Source organism: Ambystoma mexicanum, chromosome 6p, assembly GCF_040938575.1.
Source record: "Ambystoma mexicanum isolate Mex_15411 chromosome 6p, UKY_AmexF1_1, whole genome shotgun sequence".
NCBI lineage: Eukaryota > Metazoa > Chordata > Amphibia > Caudata > Ambystomatidae > Ambystoma > Ambystoma mexicanum.
Window position 1 is genome coordinate 998,365,120 of NC_090935.1, and position 27,038 is coordinate 998,392,157.

The 27,038-nt window shown below is 46.7% G+C and overlaps 1 protein-coding gene across 6 annotated transcripts in view; it reads left to right on the forward strand.

Annotated features, from left to right (window-relative positions):
* The window catches only part of GRAMD2B (GRAM domain containing 2B), an 864,945-nt gene that overhangs the window by 752,909 nt on the left and 84,998 nt on the right, over nt 1-27,038 (forward strand). For 5 of the 6 annotated variants that reach the window (XM_069625594.1, XM_069625593.1, XM_069625595.1 and 2 more), the window contains one exon: nt 10,113-10,208. The exons of the other annotated variant lie outside the window; for it this stretch is intronic. In XM_069625594.1, the coding sequence (XP_069481695.1) occupies nt 10,113-10,208 (96 nt within the window). The remainder of the gene's footprint in view (nt 1-10,112; nt 10,209-27,038) is intronic. 6 annotated transcript variants of the gene reach the window in all.

Genomic DNA, 27,038 nt, shown 5'->3' on the forward strand with positions numbered 1-27,038 from the left:
TATGTTTGCTTTTTTGTTGACAATTTTGCACTGAAGAAGGGTGACTTTGTTAGTTAAGGCCTTCTGAATGTTGGAACACCAGAGTCTGTCCTTCACACAATTGTCTGGCACTGGGACCGAAGCTTCAAGCTCTTTTATGATTACAAAAAGTTCCTTTGTGCTTGAATTAGCTTGTAAAATCCTGTGGTTGTACGTTTCTTGTTTGGCAAGTCATATTTCTTTCTTATATAGGGACGAAATGTTGATGAGATTGGATTTGTTTTCATCGGAGGTTAAGAGTCTCCAGGCGACTTTGCATTTTGTTTTTTCAGCCCTTATAGTTTTGAGGTGCAGAGTGAACCAAGAGTTCAGGTGAGCTCTAGGTTTACTTTTCCTCAATTTTAGGGGGGCAATGCTATCTAAGGCTTTGGCCATAGTTTTATTGTATGCATCTACTAATAAGGTAGAGGGGTTGTTAGTATCTGGCAGTGAATTAAGGGTAGGTAGTAGTAGCGGTATAAGCTTATTTGTTGTAATGTTCTTTTTATTCCTGCTTAGGATAGATAGTAGAGATGTCCTCCTCAAATGCACCAATGGGGCCTGTAGGTCTATAGATAAGATGAATAGTGAGCGTTTGTGAGTCAGATATGGGTAATTTAGCGGTAACAGATTCGCAAGATTTGATGTCAAGAGAAGGGGCAAGTCTCATATTTTCATGGGTACCAGGCAGGTAGTTGGGGCAAGTTGGGTGGAGGCTTGGCAGGCCAAACAGGAAGTGCATGACCATTCATGAGCTCTCTAGTGTTTGGGTGTGGCTGGCTATATAAGCCACAACCAAGATCCTTCCAGTGCTTCTTGTTGCTTACTGTGAGCTGCATCAGCCACACACTTGCCGTGCTTCAGATCCACCTGCTTCTGTTTACCTGCTCAGGACCATCTTGCTTCTGCTTACCTGCTCTGGATCATCTTGCTTCTGCTTACCTGCTCCGGATCATCCCGCTTCTGCTTACCTGCTCCGGTTCTACCCTTGTGCTTTCTCTACGCCGCAGCCTTCTCCGGTCAAGAGGAGAATCCTGCACCGGCACCTGTAAGCACAAAGAAGAACTTTGTTAGCGCGCGCACTTCCATAACGCTGCGCATACTCACCGAATCTTCTCGCTACGCTGGAATCCAGGTCAGTGGTCCGAGCGCTCAAAGCCCTGCAAAAGAAAGAAGAGACATTATTAATTGCGCTCGCTCCAATAACGCAGACATTATTCACTGCGCACTCTCTAATAACGCTGTGCATACTCACCTCAGTTTCTACTTACCAGACCACCAAGTCTCCAGAAGCGCTGATCCCAGTCTCTAGGCACTAGCACTCCATAAAGCATTCCTGCAAGGGAAAGGAGAGACATTACCAGGTGCGCTCGAACCAGTGACGCTGCGCATACCTACCAGCGGCTGACTTCTACACGCAGCACTACTCACCCAAAACATACCTTGGCAAATAAGGACAATACGGACAATTCCGGACACTCAACATCCACTGTGCAACGTTCACTTTGTGGAAGGACTATTTAGCTAGTGAAGAAACTGGCACATTGGACAATCTGCCTCGCTGTGAAGGCACATAACAGCGTGAGGCATCAGAACTCAGCCAACCGATATTGGCACCACCTCTACGAGTGAATCGCGCCCCTGCGAGTGCAGGATGGAGTGCACACCTTACTAAAGCTCAAGGTAAGCCCTTAAGGGACATCACAGCACAAAGAGAGAGAAGGGAAGGGCCCATGCATGAAGAAAGGGGACGAGTGTAAGACTGTGTTCCGTACCCGCTATGGCTTGTACGAATACCAGGTCATGCCCTTTGGGCTTTGCAATGCCCCGGCTGCGTTCCAGCACTTTATGAATGATGTGTTACGGGAACGCCTCGATGTCTGCACAGTCGTCTACATCGATGACATTCTGATTTACTCCACCACCCCCCAAGAACACGTAACCCATGTGCGAGCTGTACTTTGCAAGCTGCGTGAAAGCCAACTGTACGCAAAACTTGAAAAATGTTCCTTCCACGTCACCGAGGTGGAGTTTCTCGGATATGTACTGACCCCGCAGGGAATCAAGATGGACAATAGAAAAGTGGAGGCAATCCTCGCCTGGTCCTCACCCACGTCTGTAAAGGGAGTGCAGAGTTTCCTAGGTTTTGCGAATTTCTACCAACGCTTCATACCAGGATTCTCACATATTGTACACCCAATTACATCCTTGCTGCGCAAACATCGAAAGTTCGAATGGATACCAGCGGTGGAAGAAGCCTTCCGAGCCCTCAAAGAAAAATGTACCTCAGCCCCAATACTGCAACACCCACAGCCTGATTTACTGTACATTGTGGAAACGGACGCTTCAAGCATTGCCATGGGGTCCGTATTGTCTCTACAAAATCCCGAAACCGATGCCTTCCTCACATTGCCTTTTTGTCAAGAAAAGTCTCCCCAGCAGAATTAAACTATGCGATTTCTGAGAAAACTCCTAGCAATCGAGAGTGCACTGTGCGAATGGCGACATTATTTACTGGGAGCAAAACACACCATCACAATAACGGATCATCGGAACTTGCAATACTTACGCTCAGCAAAAGCTCAGTCTTCAAGACAACTCCGTTGGGCCCTATCCTTAATGGAATACGACTTTGTGATCACCTACCATCCCGGAGTTAAGAATGGGAAAGTGGATGTGTTATCCTGCATTGGCACATGAGAGGAAGTCTACAATGCCTCTAACCCGGTGGAGATCATACCCAGCCATAAAATTCTCGGCTTCTGCATGAGCCCATCTCAGTTAAACACACTGCAGGAAACAATAAAAGAAAATATGTCTGAAAAAGACCTAGAGGCTAGTGACTCGAAGGGAGATCAGTTCAACATTCAAGACAAACTACCATATTACCAAAAACGTCTCTACGTTCCAATTAAAGATCTGCAACAAGCAATTATATCGGACTACCACGACTCGCTATTAGAAGCCCATCCAGGTATAGCCAAAACCATGAAGAAAGTGAGCAAATCTTATTGGTGGCCAACTTGGCATCAGGATATTGCTACCTACATAGGTACTTGTGAGGTGTGTGCACAACACAAGACATCCAGGCAAAACCCAGCCTGCCTCCTTCAGCCAATACCCATTCCACCAGCGCCCTGGCACACAGTCTCAATGGACTTTGTCACTGACTTACCTCCTAGCTCAGGTTATAATACCATCCTCGTAGTAGTTGACCTCTTCTCCAAAGTGGCCCATTTCATAGCTCTGAAAGGTATTCCCACTGCTCAGACTCTGGCGCAGGTTTTTCTAGACCGAATCATCAAGTTACACGGATTCCCCACCATAATTGTTTCTGACAGGGGCAGCCAATTTGTATCTCATTTCTGGAAGAAATGTTGTGCCCTGGCAAGAGTATAAATCAGTCTGTCTTCTATCACCATCCTCAAACGGACGGCAAAACCGAGCGCACAAACCAGACCATGCGCTGTCTATTACACCAAACATGCCAAAGCTGGACAGAAATACTATGAATGGCAGTGCATGCCTACAACAATTCAACACCCTCATCAACCCAAGCAACACTCTTCTTCACTATATATGGTCGAAACCCCAGAACATCTGTCTACGACCCGCCAGAAAACATTGAGATGCCCGCAGTAAATAACCTGCATGCCAGCATCTTGAAAGCAGCCAGAGAGGTCAGTAAGAACCTGCAACAAGCCAAAGAAACACAGAAAAGGAACGCTGACCGCCATCGACGAAAAGCCCCAGATTATCGAGATTCGGTCTGGCTGGCAACTAGACACATTGCTTTAAAAGGTCCCAAAATATTTCAGCCAAGATACATTGGCCCATATACTATTGAGGCAGTGATTAATCCAGCAGCCTTGAGACTGGCGTTACCACAACATATGCGTATACATCCCGTATTTCATGTGTCACTATTAAAACAGCACACCCAGGAACTCGAACTTCCACACCTCTCGCACCCATTCAAGTAGGGGAAGAAGCACCAGAATATGAGGTAAAGAACATATTAGATTCTAAACTAGTACGAAAGACTCTGTATTAATTGATTGGAAAGGGTACGGACCCCAGGAAAGATCATGGGAACCCAGCACACACGTGCATGCCCCTCGATTGGTGCGGAAATTCCATCGAGACTATCCGGATAAACCAAAACCCATACACACAAAATCGGGAGGGGCCTTGAGGGGGAAGACTGTCGTGGGTACCAGGCAGGTAGTTTGGGCAAATAAGTTGGAGGCTTGGCAGGCCTGGCATACCACTTCCCGTTGCCAAACAGAAGTGCATGACAATTCATGAGCTCTCTAGTGTTTGGGTGTGGCTGGCTATATAAGCCACACCCATGATCCTTCCAGTGCTTCGTGTTGCTTACTGTGAGCTGCATCAGCCACACACTTGCCGTGCTTCAGATCCACCTGCTTCTGTTTACCTGCTCCGGATCATCTTGCTTCTGCTTACCTGCTCCGGATCATCCCACTTCCGCTTACCTGCTCCGGTTCTACCCTTGTGCTTTCTCCACGCTGCTGCCTTCTCCGGTCAAGAGGAGAATCCTACACCGGCACCTGTAAGTAGAAAGGAGAACTTTGTTAGCGCGCACACTTCCATAACGCTGCGCATACTCATCGAATCTTCTCGCTACGCTGGAATACAGGTCAGTGGTCCGAGCGCTCAAAGCCCTGCAAAAGAAAGAAGAAACACTATTCATTGCGCTCGCTCCAATAACGCGGAGACATTATTCACTGCGCACTCTCTAATAACGCTGTGCATACTCGCCTGAGTTTCTACTTACCAGACCACCAAGTCTCCAGAAGCGCTGAACCCAGTCTCGAGGCGCTAGCACTCCATAAACCATTCCTGCAAGGGAAAGGAGAAGACATTACCAGGTGCGCTCGAACCAGTGACGCTGAGCATAGCTATCAGCGGCTGACTTCTACACGCAGCGCTACTCGCCCAAAACATACCTTGGCAAATGAGGACAATTCCGGACACTCAACATCCACCGCGCAACATTCACTTTGTGGAAGGACTATTTAGCTAGTGAAGAAACTGGCACATTGGACACTCTGCCTTGCTGTGAAGGCACATAACAGCGTGTGGCATCAGAACTCAGCCAACAGATATTGGCACCATCTCTACGAGTGAATCGCGCCCCTGCGAGTGCAGGATGGAGTGCACACCTTACTAAAGCTCAGGGTAAGGCCTTAAGGGACATCACAGCACAAAGAGAGAGAATGGAAGGGCCCAGGGGAAAACGGGTGAATTCTGGTCTGACTGTACATCTTGTATTTGACAGATGTCCCTCCGGGCGAAACGGGGGAAGTGAAATCTCGGGTCAAAGGAGGCTTATCCATCGCTCCTGCAGAGACACAGGTGAGTGTAACACATATCTAGATTCGATTTGGCTATGATAGCTATGCCTCCTCCACGTGCATCGACCCTGTCTGCTCTGAGAAAGGAATAATTATCAGGTACAGCGAGCATTAGGGCAGGGCCTGCTGCTGCATGTAGCCATGATTCTGGCTAAAAAGTAAGTCTTCCGCTCGTATTAGGTCGGCTATCTCAATAGCGTGAGCCACTAGAGATCTGGCCTTTATTAAGGCACCCTTGAGGTCTGGGACAGGGTTTTCTTGCAATGGGTTAGGAGAAGTACCCTTACTTCTTCGTCAGGTAACGTAGAAAGGGGTTTATTCTGATGTTTTTTATAAGTAAGACCATCAGTTTTGGTTGTGGATGAAGTAGTAGCAGGATTATGTTTGGATTTAGCATTTTGAATGTTTGGTGGGCATTCTCTCCTATGGCCTATATTGGTCCTAGTGGCAGGTTGTTTGTAGAGTCTTATCAATCTGGATCGGAGTCTAATATTTCTAGCTAATGTGTGGCAGGCAAGGTAGGTTCGTTTTGGAGAAACCCTGGGTAGGATTATGATTCACCGGGAGTCGTTGGTCCGAATAGTAGTGGTCAGAATGTGATTTTGCATATGTCATATTCCCTGCAGGATCTTTAGTAACTATACCATGTTGGAAGTTAAAGTTCTGTTGGGGTGAAGAGGGGGTGGGGGGGTATTGCATTCATAGTGGATGGTGAGATATTAGTCATGGTAAGGTGAGATGCGATTATGGTAGGGTGACCTATGGTACTGATCTGTTGACTTAATACCAGTAGGGAACACGATAGGAGTGGATATATGGCAGTAGTGACATACATAGTGTACTCAGAGTCAGTTACTGAGTCGTATGTCTAAAGCAAGGATACTTTGCTGCACATTTGTACCCCACTGATAGATGGGCTGATAGGAACCATGTAGGGTTCTCTTTATTTTATAGAGATGGCGTTGAGCACTCGTTATTCCTCGGTTACCTCGAGATGCACAGTGTCGGTGCTAGAGGTGTTGTGGTGTGAGAGGAGGAATTCAGATGGGTCCCTGTTAGTACTGGGCAGGAGTGGGCATTAGGTACTGCACAAATTACATATGCACAGGTTACACAATATCAACTTTCAAACTGCGCATGCACCGTAAGAGGGGGCTTGGGGTGTAAAGCGAATTAGCAAGTTACAAGCATAGAAGTATACATCAGAGTCTGCTATATTCCAAATATTGTGTAGCCGTCTACAATAGCGGATATTCAGGTGTGCCTAAGCGTTCAATATTGGGTGTACAATAAGAACACAATATTACAATACACATGACTAGTAGGCAATGTTCCTTCATGGCACTATTGGTAGTGTCTTTAGCATATAGTGTGCACTAAAGCAAATCCATAAATGGCAGTATGTTGATCACAGAGATATCTACACTTGGCAATATCCGATGTCCACAGGAATTAGGATAGAGAATACATTTATAGTTCAGCATGAGACTAGGCAAGGCAATGAGCACTTACCAGGTAATAATGGGCATGTAACTAGGCACAGTATGGTATGAATATGTAAGGTAACGGGAGCTTAAAGATACAGAATACAGATGTGAGTCAAATATTGGCGCTAGACGGGGAAACATTTAAAAAGCAGGCACAGTCAGGTGCAGTAGGTAGATGCAGTTCAGCGTTCGGACTAAGCAGTCTGGGTAGTATTGAGGCCGGACCGCAACATTAGTCAAAACGTAGTAAGCAATTCGCCATTAACATGCACATTGGTCCCGTAGGCTGATTGACTGCAGGGGTTTGCGCAAGGTAGAAAAGTTACTAGGTAGTTTAGTAGCAGGGCAGCTGTACTATATATAGTCGTATCTGATGCGGTATGCAAACAAAGAAAAGGGATATCGGGAGAGGGTTTACGAGACGAATAGATGGACTGTGACTCTTACCTCACGTTGAGGCTGCAAAACATGGTGGAAAGGGTTTGAAGGACTGATCAAGGAGGTTGTAATCGGAGAGTGTAGACTGTAAGGTATGTGGAGCAGACCTCCGGCACTCCTGGCTCGGACAGGGTAGCCTTTGTTTAAAATGCCTTTGTTGTAGATGCCGGCTTCACCTACCAGTGAATCCTGATTGGCTCTTAAGGCTCTTACTTGATATGTGCATCACCTCATCCTGTGAAAGTCTAAAATTTCTCTGCCGAGGCCTCTGGTATTCCAAATAGCAAATCCCTTTTGTTTATTATTGAAGTCTATGCAAAAAGGACGAGCATACTCGTCCTTGGCACTTAAGAAGCCTGCATCAATTTTAGGAAGAGGCGTATGTTCACAGCCTTCCCTTCCCGTTGCCCTTGCTCGTTGCCGTCTTCCATCCCGAAGGCTTCATGCCCTGTCTTTCCAGTCGGTCAGATGTTCTAATGCTGTCGTGACCACTGATTTCATCCTGTATTTGCAAAATATGCTGTCTCTCCTCACAGGTCATGATCTTGTGCTACCTGCCCTCCCATGTGAAGAGCAGTCTGAATGGAAACGTCCATTGATATCGGATTTGTTTTTGGGCAAGAATCTCACCACAGGGCCCATGGCCCTTCTCTTTTGAAGCGATATCTGGGCCAAATCTTGGTATAACTGGACTTCACTGTAGTTAACCTTAATCGGGCCTGAGGTTCGCGCTGCCTATAGTATGGATTATTTTTGGCAAAAAGAAGTAACTGTCGTCAGCACTTCTCTAGGTCACGCACCCGGGCCTGCTCTTCTTGGGTCAACTCTGTATGCTCGATTCAATTAGACAGTCTCATCTCTGTCCCCTGAGAAAAGGTCCACAAATAGATTCTGCACTGTAGCCGTCAGGTCTTTATCATCAATGGATTCTGATAAGCTTTTAATTTGTATGTTGGATCTTCGTGATCGATTTTCTAGATCCTTGCACTGAATTTCCAAATTGTGTGAGAGGCGAGAGAAGTGTTCCAGGACCTCATTGTTTTTATTAGATTCACCCTCTATATCCTGTAGTGTCAACCCTTTCTTCCAATTTTGCCACATTGGTCTTCAACTCCTGCAAGGATTGTCTCATTTCAGCTTTCCATTTGGGCAAATTGGGATTGGATAGTTATCATGAATTGGTCCTGGAATTCTTTGAAGCACTGTGCAGATCTTCTTTGCGCATTGCAATGGCCACTAAATCTGGACTTGCCTGCAATGGTATTGCCTGATCCTCCGTGCCTCCTGAGGCGATGTCTCTGGCCCCCACACATTTTGAATGCTGCTAGCCTTGTTTTTCGTTGGGGGTTTCTGTCCTGCCATCGCTGCCTTTCCCTTACTGTTGGACATTGGGAGCATTTGTGTGCTCGGGCGATGTGTTACCTGATATACACTATCTGAGGAGAATATGAAAATTGCTCTGCTCTATGTTCCCTTTTTCACTGTTCCATAATGTTCCTCCATGTGCTAATGGGTAGAGATCCAGGGGTAAATTGTCCCTCCTGGCCCGTCACTTTCCAATGCTGAGGCTACGAGTGAATGGGATTGTAATTCGTTCTCTCTTCCTCTGCTAATCGTAACTGCATTCCCCTTACTTTCGTTCACAGTTACTTGTTCCCCGCTTCGTGGGGTGCCTCCTCAGTCCCTTTTAGAAAACCTCAAGAAATTATAGACGCTCCACCACCTCTTGCCAAGATTCTTCCGGTGTCTTCCCCAGTTGGATGGGGCAGCTGTATCCCGGGAGCGTGTCAGGCCAGCGGCATGCACCGTCTCCTCCTTTTCCTTAAGTCTGGTAGCCCGCACGGAACTTCAAGGTGCGTAGGGTTTAAATTTCCCTCACCTTTGTATCCCGCTTACAAGACCATCTGCGCTTCCAGGCACCCCGGCATTGCTGCTCCGGGGCGTTCAATTCCAACACCCCGGCTGCCATTTTACTTTGGGTACATTGCCGGTAACTGGCCCACCAAGCCTCCTGTCCCCATCTGTGTCCTGGTCCTGGAGGGGATGTCCTGCGCGATACGCACACCTCTTGCTCCCTTGGCTCTTGTCTCCTTGCGTCGGATCGCCAGTTCCAGCAGCACTGGGACCTGTCTGAGTGTGGATCGCTCCCAGTCTTCTCTCGACCCTCCACACCAGCCCCTCCTGTCACAATCTCCTCCAAGTCTCGATGCTCTAGGTGTGTACCGCCAATATTGGAGTGCCCCCGCGGCCATTCTGATCACACGTCACTTCTCACTCATGCTTATTGAGTGGCTCGGTGGGGACGAGGCTGCTTGCGCACCTTCGTCTCCAACGGCGACCATCTTTGAATCCCCCAATGACCTTTTTTTAAGAATTAATTTGAAAAAATCCAATATGTTAGTCAGTAAATGCATATGTTGGTGGTACTTAAGGAAGGCAATTATTTCTTCATACTGTGTCTCTATTTTTAAAAGGACCTTGTATCAGACATTGGACCAATGGGGAATTTGTACTATTAATGAATGGCAGAGAGCTGAAGATAATTGTGTTTTTTAAATATGTTTTACCATTGTAGTGTATTTAAGGCGAAAGCCAGACAACAACATTTTAACTTTGGCTGAATGCTGTCCTTGTGTACAAGTGTGCATACTTCAGAAGTTTGAAGGTTTATCTCAAATAAACTTGAGTGTAGGGTGTTTTCATTTTATTTCTGCTATTATGTTTGTTGATGTATTTTCTGTGCTACATGTTTGAAAATGTGTCCGTCCTTCTCTCCCCTTTCCTACATCAGTGTCTGTATCCTAATGTTTTCAACTTTCTACATGAGATCGAAAATAATTACCCTGGAGGAACGTCTCTCAACAATGGGTCCCTTTTTTATGGCAGAGTAAGTAGTTGTCAACTTATTTGATGAAAACTATTGTGTGGCCGAATGTTGATTCATGTCTGCTTGGTGTGGTCAGCGTGTTAATATTGATGCACTGACTGTGAACACACACCATTACCGACAGCAGTTGTAAATATTTGCCAGAAGCTTTTATCATGCCTATAAGGACAGTCCAATTAAAAAGGTTATCAAAGAATAAGACCTCAGACACCATTAACAAACAGTTTACTTTCACTTGTATGATTAGGTGCTAAAATAGCCAATTTGATTACAATATAGATGTATTGCGCGACTCCCACCCTATCCTTTTCCTTCTTTACAGCTGTGTAGTAAGGCATCTTATCCTAAACATTGATGCAGGTTACAGTAACTGGCTTCAATGTACTTATGTCTTTGCCATTGTGGGAAAGCTCCAGAAGTGGTAAGTGAGCAGGATAATTCCTCTGCCGTATGAGTGCACTGTAGATTGGAAGGAATTAAAGCATGATGCATTCACGGTTGGAAATGAAGGGTTGGGCATGTTTAACCGGAGAGGATTAGTTTCCAAGACCAAATACTAGCAACAAAGCGTGACCAGAGATGAGTTTGGATGAAGTGGTGAGCTGTTTGAGACATAGGCAGTAGAGATTGACAGACTTGGAAATTTAAATGTTTTGTGAAAGTGGTAGGGTTTTTCAATCAATTGAAACTAAAAAGACGATTTATTCATTAATGATTAGTCATTCCATAGGTATACTGGTATGTATGTGTGGGTGTATTTCCTTGAGATATTTGCCGATTCGGGCAACATATAGCTAGTAATATGAAGGTGCTCCAGAGCGGCAGGCTGTTTACAGTGAGCAGACAAAGTATATATATATATATATCTAGTCAAAATGTTTGTGGTGGAATTTGTGGCCAAGAGTTTTTCCTTGTACGATTCCACACTGTTTCACCAATCTGCACCAAATTTTGTATAGCTACCTGTTAGGACCCTCCAGACGTTACTGGCTACTTGATATTTGGACACCCCACCCAGTTCCAGGGATTTCTGCCTGTCACAATGTGTTTGTGGCTTTGCGAAGCGCGGTTCCTTATACAATTCAACATTGTTTCACCAATCTGGCCCACATTTTACATAGTTACCTGTTAGGACCCCCTGGGAATTACTAGCTACATGACATGTGGACACCCCACCCCTTTGCTTGGATTTTAGTACCTTCACACATGGTGTGGTCGTAGAAGGGCCCGTCCCGACATGAGGAACACAACTTGAGGTGCAGACCCAAGGACTTATGGAGGTGCGGTTTCCACGATATTTGCACTGCACCATGCCAGGGTGAGGAGACCTGTAGTTAGAGAGCACAGAAGGTGCCAGTATGCAGCAGCACACCAACTCTTGGCTCCCTCCCACCCCCCCCCAACGGGGCATGTCAGCCAGCCACATGCGCCTATTCTCAGTGCAGTTTACTTCTGGGTGCAAAGCACATCAAGTGATAAGCGAATCAGAACAGCAACCTACAGGATCAGTGTTATCATGTCTCTCTACAGAACCTGTTCCAAGAATGGTACTTATGCTAGTCAGGTAATAAATTGGTCAGACAGAAGCCACAGAGGTAAAAGCTGCTCAAATTTGGGAGTAAGAGGGCTGGTGTGTGAAGTACAGTTCCTTATACTGATTTGAGCAAAAGCTCCTATTATGACAGCATATAGTATGTGCACTCTTAAGGAATACGAACATGTTAATTTCAGCAATGCCTGGGAGACTGGCAACCATAAAAATGTCTAGGGTGGTTGTTCCAGGGCCTTTCCTTGAGGTGTTCCAGCCTCGCAGGTTCCTAGCTATGCTAACTAGTTTGTGAGTAACTATGAAAAGAAATGGAACTTAAATGTTTTTGTTTGGGATGGGGCCAAACAATAGGGTTTCACGTGTTTTTACTGCTGCTATTTTAACCTTTGGCATTTTCACAGCAGAGTATTCACCACTGCCGTTTTGACCACATTTATTTATTTTTTAAATAGGGGTGGGTCCTCCCCACCACCTCACACTGCCACCCACCACCCACTTACGCCCACCCCAAACGCACAACACATTTATATATAAATATATATTCAAGGAAAAAACTTTAGTTGAATGGACGTTAAGGTGACAACGCAACAAAACCCCTGAATTTCAGCCAAACCCACCTTAACTTTGTGCCCCCTGCTGCACACCCTATGACCACAATGATGACATCACTGATGACCCCACTAATTACATGTTGTATGAGAACACTAATGACATCACAAATAGTATCACTGGTGACCGCACTAAATGTAAAATCGTTTTAGCTGTGCCTCCTTGCTGCATTGATAGTACCTGGTGTATGAAATTAGTTTGTAGCTGTGACTCCATTTGACTTGTTTGATCTTACACCTAAAACCCTTCTGGCCTATTGATATGATATGGCATTTATAACGTGCCTATACACAAGTGTTTCAAGTTCAGAACCGTACTTTGCAGCATGCACACCCCCACCTCACCTCTCACTTCTCTCTGCGCTCTCCATCTCCCCTATCTTCTCCAACTGCTACACCATCACCTATCCTCCCTCTGACTAAATCTGGTTGGAAAAAGCATTAAAAAAGACATCCTTGCTGCTAACTGAGGCCTACAAATTGCACACACCTTTGTCAGTGCATCCTCAAGAGGAATCTTCACTCGCATCCTCTTTTCGGTCCCGTCTCCTTACCTATGGACCTCTCCCCTCACTGCCACTCTCGCACCTTATTCTTCAACTTCCATTAATGATGGCACCAAATGGGAAGTCCTCCTCGTGGGTTTCTTCTCTTCTCGATACTGTATCAATGTTAACATCATGGGCACAGTCCTGCATCAAGGCCCTCAGGCCGATCTCCTATTTGACTGGCTCCTGCTTTCTCTCATCAACTTCCTTCCATCCCCTGCCTCTCCCCTTTTTCCCCTTCCACTCGACCTCTACAGACGGATACCCCACATCCTGGCACCCCTACTCAAAAAACATTCAAAGACAGCGACTGTCTCCATCTGACAACCCTCAACTCACGCTCAGCCCACAAACATTCTGCTGACATCTGCCTTCTCTTTGAAGACACTGACCTGGACATACTTGCACTCAAGGAAACTTGGTTCAACGCCAGCTCAGTTACTTCCTTTGACACTCACTCATCCCGGACGGCTATCAGATCACCTCCACAGTGCTGGTGGTGGAGTTGCCTTAATCTTCCTAGAGTGGATTCCTTCTACCATCCTACCCACTCAACAGTATTCGTCCTTTGGGAGCCTAGTGTGCAAATTGGTCATCTCTCCTTCCTCCACCTTGACCATTTCTACCATCTATCGGCCCCCTGGCCAGAGGCGGTGCTAGGGGGGGGCTAAGGGGGCTATAGCCCCTAATCTTTTGTTTGTAGCCCCGGATAGAATTTCAGGAGCTACAACCAAAAGGCTAGCTAGCCCCCAGTCCCGACAGTTCTGACATCAGCGTAGCCCTGGGTCTTTTCCAGACCTAGCAACACCCCTGCCCCTGGCACTTCTATTTTCCCATCTGAGTGGGCGGACTTCTGTTCCTCCCTACTCTCTGCCACCTCCAACCTGCTACTACTAGGTGACTTAAACATCCACCTGGACTCCCCTTGCACAGCAACCACCCTCTACACTGACCTCTGCTCCTCCCTATCCCTATCCATTCTTCCCTCTGGCCCTACCCATACTGCTGGACACCAGCTAGATGCCATCATCCACTCCAACCTCACTCTCTCTTCTCCCCTGGTCACCACTCTCTCTGTAGCTCCCATCTGGGTCCCCATGGCCTTGTGACAACTCCTCATAAAGCTCTGCCAACCTCGTTCACGAACATCCGTCAATGAAACAAGTGTCAGCTGCTGCCTTCTCTTCCACCTTCATTCCCCCTTGTCCCACCCAACACTGGCATTTCTGCTGATTCTGCCCTCAGCAATCTCTGTCCATCACCAACACCCTTGACATTTTTGCCCCAGTCATGAGGATCTGCCTGAAACCTGCCTCAAAGCTCAACACCTGGTACGACTCAGATCTGCAGACCAAAAACGTAATTGCAGGGCTGCCGAACGGAAGTGGCACACTTCGGGCGCACCCTTTGACAAACTGGGCTGCCTCCTGATCCAGAGACACTACAGACTCCATCTGTGCCAGAAAAAGAGCTCACACTTAGGCATAAGTGTCAAATGCATCCAACAACATGGCCTAACTCTTCAAAATCTGCAGGGAACTTGCCAACCCATCCGCATCATCCTCTGCATCACAACCCTCCCACCTCTGCCCCCTCCTACCATTCACCGTCCTCCATCCCCTCCACTCCTGTCTCCTCTGAAGACATCATCTCCATGAAGGTCTCATCCAAACAGGTTGCTCCTTGCTCCTCCAGAACCATCAAGGAAAATATTGCCTCTCGCCCCTGCTCTGACCGATCTCTGCAACCATTCCTTTGCTACTGGTTCTTTTCCATTTTCTCTGAAGCACTCCCTTGTGCGCCCCCTCCTTAAAATGCCTAGCGTACTTCTGCCCCATTTCCATCACCCTCTTCCTGGGAAAACTGCTTGGGAAGCTGGCCCTCCCCAACTCATCGCAAATTGCGAACTCGCTGGCAGTCTACATGACCATCAGTCTGGATTCTGAGCACCCGGAGGCACGGAAACTGCTCTTCTGAACCCCCGTGAAGAACGGCTTGCATCTCTTGACTCCAATTCTGCTGCTGTCCTCGTCCTCCTAGATGTCTCTTCTGCATCTCGGAGCGGGCACTGGACTGGCTTAACTCCTTCCTAACTGACCGTTCCTCCAAAACCATTCTTGGCCCTTTCTCCTCCCCTTCCTTCTCCGCTACCTGTGGCATCCCCCAGGGCTCCATTCTTTCCCTCTGGCTCTTTAACATATACCTTTCTCTAATGGCATGACTCATTTCCTCCTTCTCCCCCAACTTCTAGTGCTACCCTGCCGATACACAACATTTCTTCAAACTTCCCACTGATGCCCTTGCACCCTCCTTCATCCCGGACTGCCTCTCTGCCATCCAGTCCTGGTTCACTGCCAATTACTTCTGTCTCAAAGCCAGCAAAACTGAGATTCTCCCTATTGGGTCCCCTGTACCATACTACTTCCCTGCATTCTGGCCTTTTTCCATGGGTTTTCCCCACCCCCCTCTACTGTAGCTAGGAATCTGAGTCATCTTCGACTTCACCCTTTCCTTCATCTCTCATATTTAGGACATTGTCAAGAAGTCCCATTTTCAGCCCTTCCTTCTCAGAGACTCTACCCTTCCTCACCTTCCCCCAGAGACTCAATGTTACACGTGCCCTGGTTCTCTCCAGGCTAGACTACTGCAATAGCCTCCTCCTTAATCTTCCTTCCTCCACCCTGCGACCCCTCCAGCATACCCAGAATCGGGCAGTGAGACTTAACCTTGGCCTGAAGCCCAGGGACTGCATCTCTCCTCCCCTACAAAGACTTCACTGGCTCCCAGTCTCAGCACAAATTAAATTCAAATCCTTCTGGATCATACACAAGGCTATCTGGGGCCGGGGGACCACTCTATCTTCAATGCTTCCTGACCAAATACTCTTTCTAGGCTCCTCCGGCACCATCTCCCTGTGCGATAAGCAATTTGCCAAACAGAGAGCTGGTGGGTGATCACTTACCTCTGTATTAGATTTGTTTGAATACATTTGGCCGAATGGTACATTTGACCAAATTTGGGCTTTACAGTTCGACCGAATATATTTGAACAAATTGGCTAATACACACCGATCGGTGTCCTTGATATTGGAGGCGGGGGACGGGGAAAAAAAGAAAGAAAAAGGGATCCTGCGGCATCGGAGCCAACCCGCGTTAGAGGGACTGATCCGACGCCGCAGGGCTGAAGTGGACCAGTCGACGGGAATAAGGTAAGTGGGGAAGATGGTGAGGGTGATGGGTCGGCGGGGTGGTTGGTTTGAGTGTGTTTCAGCCTCTTCGAACTAATCGCATACAGGCTGTTTTCTTTCGATCAGTTTGCCGTGATCAGTTGTCAGATGACCAAATGTATCTGAACCCTTTCCTTGGCTGGCTCGCTCCTGTTGAACAGCATCCCACCCCCTCTGCGTCTTGAGCAAGACCTTAAGTTCCGAAAAAGCCTCAAGACCTTTCTTTTTACCGCCTCCTTCTCCTCTCTTCAGTGCTAATCCCACAGCAGCGTGACTGAGGTGCAGGGCCCTTATGTGTCCTTGGTGCCTTGACCCACCACATCTCCCATCTCAGCCGCTATCTTTCCTTCTACTGCACTTACTTGGCTCACCCACTCATTGACGGTTGCACTTATACTCTTCTCCTCTCAGCACTTAACCTGAGCACTTCTCCATGAGCATCAAAGCACCTTGTCCCTCACCCCTCTCTTCCTCTGCACTTGCACGTTCTGAACACTCACAAGGCATAGTAGGTTTGTCTCCCCTTCCCTCAATTGTCAATATTTGTTTGTAAAATAAATGCAATTATTTATCCTTGCTGTAATTCATTGTCTGCCTCCCCTGTCCCCACCCTCTTTGCTCTGTGGGCACTTTGAAACAGTTTTTCCTATTGTGTAAGGGCCTAATAAGTGACCAATAAAATAAAAATATAACAGATTACATCAATAATCGCATTAGATATAACATCATTAATAGGTTAGCTCATAAAAACTTTGATTATCTTAATAACAATGTAGGCTGTGGACTAGGCCATGACGAAGGCTGTGGTCACTGGCCGTCACCAAACACCATAGCTAGTGGTCACTTAGTATTGTAAAATACCAATGTGCATGGTTAAAAGCCATGCCTAGTGGCCGTCACTGTTTTAAAATATACAGAGGGCAAGGTTGAAAGCTGTAGTCGGTGCCCATGGCTAATGGCCATAGCTAGAATGTTAGAATGTACAGTCGGCACGGCCAAAGGCCGAGGCCACTGGCTAGTATTGTGTTTAAGGCCATGGGTAGTAGCTGGTTAGTGTATATGATATACACCGGGCACGGCCGAAGGCAATCGCCAGTGGTTGGTTAGTGTTGTTTCATACATACAAAGTGGGTATTTTCGAAGGTCCTAGTTTATGGCATGTTAGTATTTTTAAATATACAGTTGGCATGGGCAAAACATGTACAAACTGCTCATGCTCACTAGCCATGGCTAGTGGCCTATTTATCTGTTAGAATATATAGTGGGGACAGTCAAATGCTGTGGGCACTGGCTAGCATTGTTCTAAATCCCATGGTTAGAGGTTGCTTAGTGTATATAATATACAGTGGACACAGCTAAAGGCTGTAGCCACTGGTGAAGGACAAAGTTTATGGTCTGTTAGTGTTTTAAAATATACAGTGCACATGGCTGAGGATTGTGGCCAGTGTCCATGACTTAAGGCCATGATTAGTGCCCATTAATGTATTCAAATATATTTTGCCATGCACACTGACCATGGCTGAAGGCCAGGTTTAGTGCCGGGTACTGTTGTGATGTCATTAGTGATATCATCATTGTGGTCATAGGCTGCGCAACAGGGGGCACAAATTTACGGTGGGTTTTGCTGAATTTCAGGGTTTTGTTTCGTTAAGTTCTCACCTTAATGTCCCTGCAACTAAAGTGTTTTCCTTGAATTTCAAGAGTTTTTGTTATTCCATAGATTTTTCCCACACATGGCCAGTGGCCACGGCATATGGTCGTGCCCACTGTATATTTTAGAATACGAACAGACCTTTAGACATGGGCTGCGACCATGACCAAACACTACGAGACCACTAGCCATGGCCTTTGGCCATGCCCACTGTCCATTTTAGAAAGAAGTGCTTGTGGTCTTGTAAGCGTCTGCACTGGGAAATGACAACCCAATTACAATCCTGGTAGCCAAATACTTGAGCAAGCTTGCCAATTTAAAAAAATCCCAAGCGGTTGCGTCAACCCTCTGAAAAAAAAGTTTTGCTGTCCACCCATATCTGTTCTTTACTTGTGCCATGAAAAGCAGCCACAATTCGGGGAAAATAACTGCACCAGTATCCGCAATTACAAACTCTCTTGCCACATCATGGGCAAATACTCATGACTTACTTGCCCTCCCATCATTTCCCCTTCTCTGCTTTATAAAGATACATTGAAAAGTACACATACCATAGTGTCACTCAAATATATAAATCCTTATAGTACTATTTTAGGCAGAAAGTGTACAATTGTGGCATTATTCCCCCCATCTTAACTGGGAGACTACAAATACCAGAATGCAATTCAGCAAAAGGAAAAACAATTGAGTGCAAAACGTTCAAGAACTGAGAGTAGCACAGTTTTTTAAAAGAATAATGTGGGTGCTGTGTGTTATGAGATATGTAAAACTAAGAAAACACATGGAATTCGAGACTGTGGACTGTCTACCGTCCATGCAGTAACCAGGACCGACTTTCCTTAGCTTCAAGTGAGGAAGGATCCAGCCCCCTCAGGCCATGTTGCTCTAAGAGGTCTTGTAACGTGGGCTCATATATTAGGCAATATGGCCTTGAGGGTGTTGGCCCTTTCTTCGCTTTGAACCTAAGCAGGGTCGGTCTGGTTACTGCATGGATGGGAGACCTAGATGGCTATCATGTCACCCGCGATGTCACTATAGCTGTAAAAGTATCTTTTAAAAAATAACTATAACCGTGGGTACGGAACTTCACATAACCTCGGCTATCAGTAGTCCTTTATAGCTGTCAGAAAAATAGCAGTGAATATCTGGAAAAATGACCAGAAAAAATGCTTTCTGAACCTCCCCAAGTGTCCCCTTTATCTGTGCCAGCTCCCCCATTCCACAGGTGGCCTCCTCACCTCACCTCGCGATTGAAGCTCTGTGCGCAGCACATCATTCTGATATTGGGGACCTGATATGTCACACTGTACATAACTGTATATCACTACCTTATGACTATGCAGAAAATATGTACCCTGTTACCCTTTGTTCCTTGACCCTGGCCTTACCTTGTACTTACCTGCCTATATTGTAACATTGTTGTCTGTATTTTTTTCCTACTTTTCATGTACTTGTAACTAAGTTGAGCATATCCTTGTCTGTTTGCGCCCTGATGCCCCAGGGTATGGCGCGCCATATAAATAATAAACTAAACCTCCCCTGCCCTCCCCCTTCCCCCCAGTCTTTACAGAAGAAGGATCTAGACCATCCTGGTTAATTGGTTAAGCCACATCAATAATATGAACCTTCTCAAAGCCGGTGCAGAAGATTGCACCAGATTTTTTTTTTTTTTACCAACTTTATTTTTAATCGGTTGCAGTCTTAGAGCAAATACCATCAATAGGACACAGACCTATATTAATGCATAATGTGATGAACTCTTTGGCTAATCCCCCCTCCCCCCACAACATCCAGCCCTATCCCCGTCCCCTCTCAAGCCCTGGCAGAACCCAGCGAGGCACATGTGACATTAACAATTGTGTAGGAATATCCCCTCCAAGTTCAAGTCATACTCTAGGATAGGGGACCAAATGTCTGTGAATCGGCGTAGCACCCCTTCTTTGGCCACTGTGACCTTTTCCGCCAACAGAATGTCCCAGATATTGACCCACCGCAGAGGCACCAGCGGACTTTCGGGAGATCTCCAAACTTGGGAAATCGGGATCCTTGCAGCCACGAGGGGCTGGGTAATTAGTTTAGCCGTACCCCCAGAACTCTGGTATATCCAAGGACACCCAACAAGTTAACCTCGGGCTCCATTGGAAGTCTGACCCGGCCTCAATTGAGTCACCCACATTCTCGCAAAAGGTTCGAGTAAGGGGGCACTCCCACCACATATGCAGATATGTCCCTTGAGTCCCACATTTCCTCCAGCAAGCTGGGTTTAGCGAACTCTGAAGCGGTGTAGCCGCTCTGGGGTGTAATACCAACAATATGTTAGCTTGAGGGCACCTTCCTTGTTAGTCACGCACTTGGAGGAGGAATAGGTTATTGTCCACCAAAGTTTGGTCCTATAGGATGACGTAGATCCTTCTCCCACTGGGGCATGTAGCTGTGTCGAAGCGTCCACATATCACCCTGCATTAGCCTATACAATCTAGAGATTTCCCTCCCCCTTCGAGAGACCTCTAGCAAGGAGAGCTCAGTGGAGCCCAGGTCACGCGTGGCCCCCTGTCTCATCAGGGGGTGCACTATCCTGTGCCGGATTTCAGTATAGGTGTAGCTCTCTCCCTCAGACAGGGAGAACCTTTCTTGCAACGTTCAAAGGTCTGGGATGATCGAAGAGTTGCAACAGAAAATGTAACCCCCCCATCCCCTTATCCATCTCCTGCATTTGGTGGGCCAACGGCCTGGGGAAAGTCTGGGTTATGGAAGATTGGAGTGCGCGGGCCTACACCTTTCAGTATCTCTGCATTTCTCATTACCCAGTGCCACGTCTACACTGTTGTTTTCATGGAGAATAGTAGACCCTGCCAGTGTTTTCTTGCTGAGGGTGGGAGGGGGGGGGATATGGCAAGGAGTTGAAGGGAAGTCGCACCCTGGACTGTTAAATGTCTACCCATTAAGGGGGGGGTCAGTGGGTGTGAGCCAGGCGAGAAAATGTGTTTGCTGTGCCTCTGCATAATAATTGTGTAGGTTTGGGACCCCCATTCCACAAATTCTGGTATTACCCTCCATCACTTGTCTAGGAATCTTAGGATTTCTCACTCAACATATAAATTGGAAGATCTGCTGTAATTGGAGGAGGGGAATTTGCAGGATCTCCACTGGGAGTACAGAGCAAAGGAAAAGGATTCTTGGGAGCAGATTAACAGACTGTGATCTGACCCATTAGAGAGATCTTCTGGCCCAACCATCTTTCGAGATCAGCTTCCAGCTCTCTAAAATGTTGCTGGAAGTTAGCCGCATACAGCTCCCTCGGGAGTGCTGAGATATGAACCCCCCATTTCTCATTGCACTTAATCGGGAAGGAGTGCCTAAGGGCCTCCACCTCTTCTGATGTCGGCCCCACCCCAAAGGTCCCAGATTTATGATGGTGACCTTCAAAACTGACTCCTTTTTTTAATATTCAGTGTTCAGTGTCGCACTGGTTTTCTGTACTCCAGAAATGCACAACGTTCTGGATGACACATGTTTTGTAGTAAATGTGTCGTTGAATATGAAAGAAACATGTCTTGTATTTGTTTAATCCTTGTTATTTGATTGGATGGTACACATCTGTACTACAAATTTGAAAGCTACAGTGTCCTGTTTGGTTTTGGTTTTTACTTATAAAAAATTGGTATGTTTATTAAATAACCCAGGGTCAAAGCCTTTGTTGACCTAACATTAAAAATTGCATTCTGTTTTTGTGTAGGAGCATATGAAAGGACTTTGTGTGTGATCTCTCAACCCTGATTGTTCTGGATTACTCAATAGTCTGGGTTTATCAGGGCAAAGAAAGTTGAACATTTGTGAGGGTGAGCATCACTTCATCCACGTAAAGGGACAATTTATGTTTGCCACCTATTCTTACCCCCTCAATAGCGGCATTGTTAAGTATCCGTTGAGAAAAGGGCTCCATTAACAGCACGAAAATTAGCAGGGAAAGAGGGCACATGAGTGAAATGGTATCTGTCCGCTTTCGTTTCACTCGCAAGGAGGTTCTCAGTGACCTGTAGTTGGCCAGGAACATCCTATGGAACAGAGGCCCAAAGTGAAATGCTTCAAGGGTAAGTTCCATAAAGGACCAGTCTACTTTGTCAAATGCCTTAGTGGTGTCTACCGCAATCCGTGCCAGCTTGCACTGCTCTAAGGTTGCAATTCTCACTAGGTTTAGGGCCCGGCTGATACTGTTGGCCGCCGTTCTGCCCAACACGAAACCTGTCTGATCTCCATTGATTAGTTTGAGGAGGACCATGGCTAGATGATTGGCCAAGACCTTGGAATAAATGTTAGCGTCAATATTGAGTAACGGGATTGGCCTATAGGAGGTGCAATCTCTAGGGTCTTTCCCCGGCTTTAACAACAGGATGGTTGAGGATTCCTGCATGGAAGGGGTTCTACAGCCCATTTGTCAGGAGTTGAACAGATCTGTGAGGGGGGCTAGGATTGTGGCCCAGAAGAGTTTGTAAACCATAGGAGTGAATCGGTCAGGTCCTGGGACTTTTGCCTTCAAGGATCTGATTATAGAATCCACCTCCTCAGCCGTGATTGGTGTGTCCAAGGCATCCCTATCCACCTCACTGAGGTGTGGGACAGCTGCCCGCTCTATATATTGCCTCTGGTCTGCAGCAACGCCGGAGTGGCTGACATGGTTTCAGTTAGGTGGGTCGCTGCTAGCTGCAATTTAGTGTCTTCTGCATATTGAATTGTTGCCTGTGAGTCCTGCAAGCCCACTTTGGTGTCTCGCCGTTGTGTTTTCACCAATTTTCTAAGCAGGAATTTATTGGCCTTGGCATAGTATCTCCATTTCGTTTTGAGGAGGGTCTGTGCCGTTTCTTCGGCATAGTGGGCCTTTTATTCCGGGCCACCTGAAGGGATCGGTGAGCTTTGGGAGACCAGCCCTTTTTATGCCTACTTTCTGCCTCCACTACCTCCCTCTCCAGCTGAGCCTGACCTTCAAACCGGCGGTCGGGTAGGCCGCCGCATGGGCTATAAGGTCCCCCTGGTTACCACTTTCATGGCCTCCCATATGACCTAACCTGGCATGAGCGCTCTCATGCAGAAGACGATGTTTAACGCTAATTATGTGCAAACGTCTAAATAATGGTTCTTTAGTGCCAGATAGCTATACCAGCCTCTAGGCTATGTTGCTCTCACGAAAGAGCATTGTTAGTGTGACTATCAGAGTTAGGTTTGAGCTGCTAGGACTAACTCCAAAAACTCGTGATTAAAACATAGATTGAAATTCCAGATGTGAGGATAAGCCCATGACACTCGGAAAAAGACATTATTATATGGTGTTGTGTCTTTCAAAGGCATTTCTGTGACCTAAATCTGATATTTTATTGAATGAAAGTTGGATAGGGAGATTTCTTTCTGCTCTCCCTTTTAGATAGGCGGTGCATCATCCGTCTCTTAGGGAGAGAGTCATTGTGATAGGGACAGGGTGTCCTTCATTTTAGGGACAGTCTGCATGTGTGTTTCACAGAATTCACAAGAGGATTGATTCATCTAATTTTTCATTGTGTTCTCCAATACCCTTCTTATGTGTTACGCTCCCATATGGTCACCATCGGCATTCACCCCGTGAAATTCTACTGAAAGTAATTTTGGATGGCCTTTGCGATTCCATCTCGGAGTGCCATATCATTAAGGATCGGATCATATAGACTCCAAGTGGGCCTGTGGAGGCTCATGGTCATGAATTTGGGCCGTTAGGAAGACCGGGCATGGTCAGACAGAGTCCTCGTTCCTATAGCCACCTCACCGACATATGACATAAGCTGAAGGTTGGCTAAGAGTAAGTCTATGCGGGCCGAAGTGCGATGTACGTGAGTGAAAAAGGAGAAATTATTCACCCCCAGGTGCCAACACCCTCCAGGTATTGACCACCCATAAAGACTTAAACGGGCACAGCAACCCTAGAGCAACTTTAAAATCGTATGATGTGGGTTTATGCGTTTTATCGACCTGGGGATCCAACATCCCATTAAAGTCCTGCCGCACCCCCTTTTACCACCTGACCCTCGATGAAGGGAAGCAGTTCGGATTCCAGTCCCAGTAGGAACACTCCCTGCCCCTCATTGGGGGCAGAAACCAAAACCAGGCTATGAAGCTGTCCATATAGCATACCTTTGGCCCCCATGTAGCTTCCCTCCGGGCAGTGCAGTGTCTCCAGCTGCACGAAGGGGACCTCTCTCTAGAAGGATCGCTGTGACTTCTTTTTTGGTTCTGTTGGATGAAAGCAATTGCTTAGAAAAGTCTCTGCTGTGCAGGTGGTCAAAGTCAGGCGGGATCAGGTAGGTCTCTTGCAAAAATACCACTGAGCTATTCAGGTCTTTCAGGTGCTGTAGGGTTGGTTTACGGTTAACTGGAGAATGTAAACCTTTTACGTTAAGAGTTACAAATTTGAGCTTCTGGTGGAGGGGGGTTCCACCTGGGGAACAGTTTCCGCCATGGGGAGTGGAGGGATCCGGGCGAGTGTAAGCCTACATCTGGTTTCATTATCGCTTCAGCTTTTTTGGAGCAACCGGGTTTTCAACTTTTTTAACCCAAACTCGAGCTTCAGCAACAAAACTAAAGCATTGATTGGCTTGTAGCCCCAATGGCCTGTGAGTGGCATTGTGGTGTGGCAGCAGTGGGAAGACCCTCTCCAGTTAACATCTGGGTGTTTTGTGAAAAGGATCAGTATTGGGTACCTCAGTGTAGTGCACTGGTGGTGTGTCCAGATTATACTTACACAGTACACTGTTATATTTGATTACTAATGGTGAGGAAGAGGAGGAAAGTGAAGCTTCTTGACTTCTGTCTGTCACCACCTCAGATGCTGAGGCTCTTTTTGACCTGGAAAAGGAGAAGCTCAGGCTTAAGGAGAAAGAGCTTCAGTTTAACATGGATGGCCATGTTAGAATTTGAGAGAGTTGAGAGGCAGAAGGACAGAGATCAGCATATGGAACTTGCCAAGATGTATGCTTCACAAGGTTCTTCCAGAGGATCTGGAGATGGTTCTGGGTCCTCTTCACATCCTAGATTCCCAGAAGATCTTCTTGGTGTTTATGAAGATAAGAATGACATAATTGATTGGCTTGTGACTTTTGAGTATGCCTGTGAAGTACAAGAAGTGGGTGATGCTGATAGAATTGCATAGTTGCTCAGCAGACTGCCCCATTCTGGCTGCAGTGCAATTATGGAAATGTCAAAAGCTGACTGGCAAGACTTTGCAAAACTTAAGCAAACTCTCATCTTAAGGTTTGAGACGACACCGATCCAATACTCAAGGAGATTTAGAGAGTACAAGAAAAAAGAATGTATGACTTGTATGACTTCTGTTGCAAATTCCTTAAAACACGTGTGTGGCTGGGTAGAGGGCTATCAAGTAAGTACCTTTTGAGGGTATGATCAACTTGAACAATTTTTTTGCCTCTTGTTCCCGAGAGCTTAAGCAGCACTTGGCAGACTCCAATGAGTTAAATCCAAAGAGACTGGCTTTGCTGCTGACTTATGGGTCTTGCATAGTGTCCCATAAGTACAAGCCTGCTTCAGGTAAGCAGGAGGAGGGAAAGAAGTAAAATCACCAGAGTCGGGTCAGGGTAGTGGGACTAATCATGAGTGGTTTCCCAAGCATGAGTGGTTTCTCTAAGCCTCCCCATGTGCTAAGATCCAATGAGAGTTCTTACACTTGTGGAGCCATTGACCACAAGAAGGGGGACCCCAGGTGTAGTGTAGTCCACTCTGCAAGTCTAGCCTTCTCTCAGTATGTGGTAGAAGAGATTGGAGGGGTGTCCTTTCCTTTAGATTCCTTCCCCACAGGTGAAGAGTCTGAAGGTAGTCTAGATTCTTTAGAAAATAGTAGTGCTGGAGCTTCCGCTCCCATCCCAGACATGCCCCTTAGTCATGTGTTCTCTGACGATAGTGTTCAGGTAGTAGGTGTACGTACCTCTACTGTTACGAACACTAGGCCCAGTCCTACTGAAGTAGCTTCCTGAGTGGTGGTAAACCCACAGAGCCTTGCCAGAAGTCCTGTGGGGGATACTCAGTTGACTGGTAAGCCCTCTCTCAATGTTCCAGTAGCACCTGTCAATAGTGCTGTGAGTAGTGAACTGTTCAGGGCATCTGTCAATGTTAAGAGAGCTGTTACTAGAAGAGTTCTGGGTGAGCTTAGTCTTCAAGACTTAGGTCCTGATAGACACTCACCCGACTCCTCAAACACTTGGTCTCAGAATCAGGCTGCCTTGTCCAAGCCTAAGGGAAAGCCTAAGCCTAAGGGGAAACCCATGGCCAGAGGAGTCGGAAGAAGACGCAGAGGGAAAAAGAATATTCCCCCTGTCCTACCTACAACATCTGTTGAGTTTGTTGGGTAGAGTCCCTATTCCAGGTTTGCAAGAAAGACTCCCAGAAATCCTTGGATCTTACATGACTCCTGAGCTATCTAGCATGCTGGTAGAGGAGATACCCAGGGATGAGATTAGTATGGGCTAACAAAGAAGGAAACAATCATACCTAGGCCTGTGGAGAAATGCCTGCTTCCAGTGGGAGGGTTTCCCTCCAGTGAAGGAAAGGATACAACAGAAAGGTGTGTTACTGGAAAGCAAGCCCACAGATCCCACCAGAGAAATCCTTGAGAGGTTCGAGGTTTCTCGGGATGTGAGGCCCTTCCTCCTGCAGGTGGGGTGTGACATTCCCCTAGTGGTTCATCCTAGTGTCAGTATACCACCAGAGTGGTCTCAAAATAAGAGTCCCAGGATAAACCCACTTCAGGGGTGTACCTCTCTGTCACCAGGTTGACGTAAGTGAAACCAGTATTCACATACTCCAGATTTCACTTTTAGGAGTGGATTCATTTGTACCAGAGGCAAGGCCTACTTTGTTTAGCCCTTTGACCCTGGAGACCTCAGGCAGTAAGTTGCAATTGGTGGTTGTTGATCACAACACCATATGCCTTAACGCCAGTGCAGTGAAAATGACTGCCAAGTTGGTCATTAATGCCTTACTGAATAACAGTCCCAGAGGTAGCTCCTCTACAGACCCAGTGGAAGGAGGATGAAGTGACCTGTCAAGTGCCACTTAGCCGTCATCCACAGGGAGGTGGTCTGAGAGAGAGAACTGTCAGTTCTCTCCTAAATTTGATTGAAGTATTAAGTAAGCTCCACAGGAGGTGGGACCTTCTCCTTTCAAACTTACTTTGTAAATCCCTGAACACCTGAGAGTGGTCTTGGCCTTGCCAT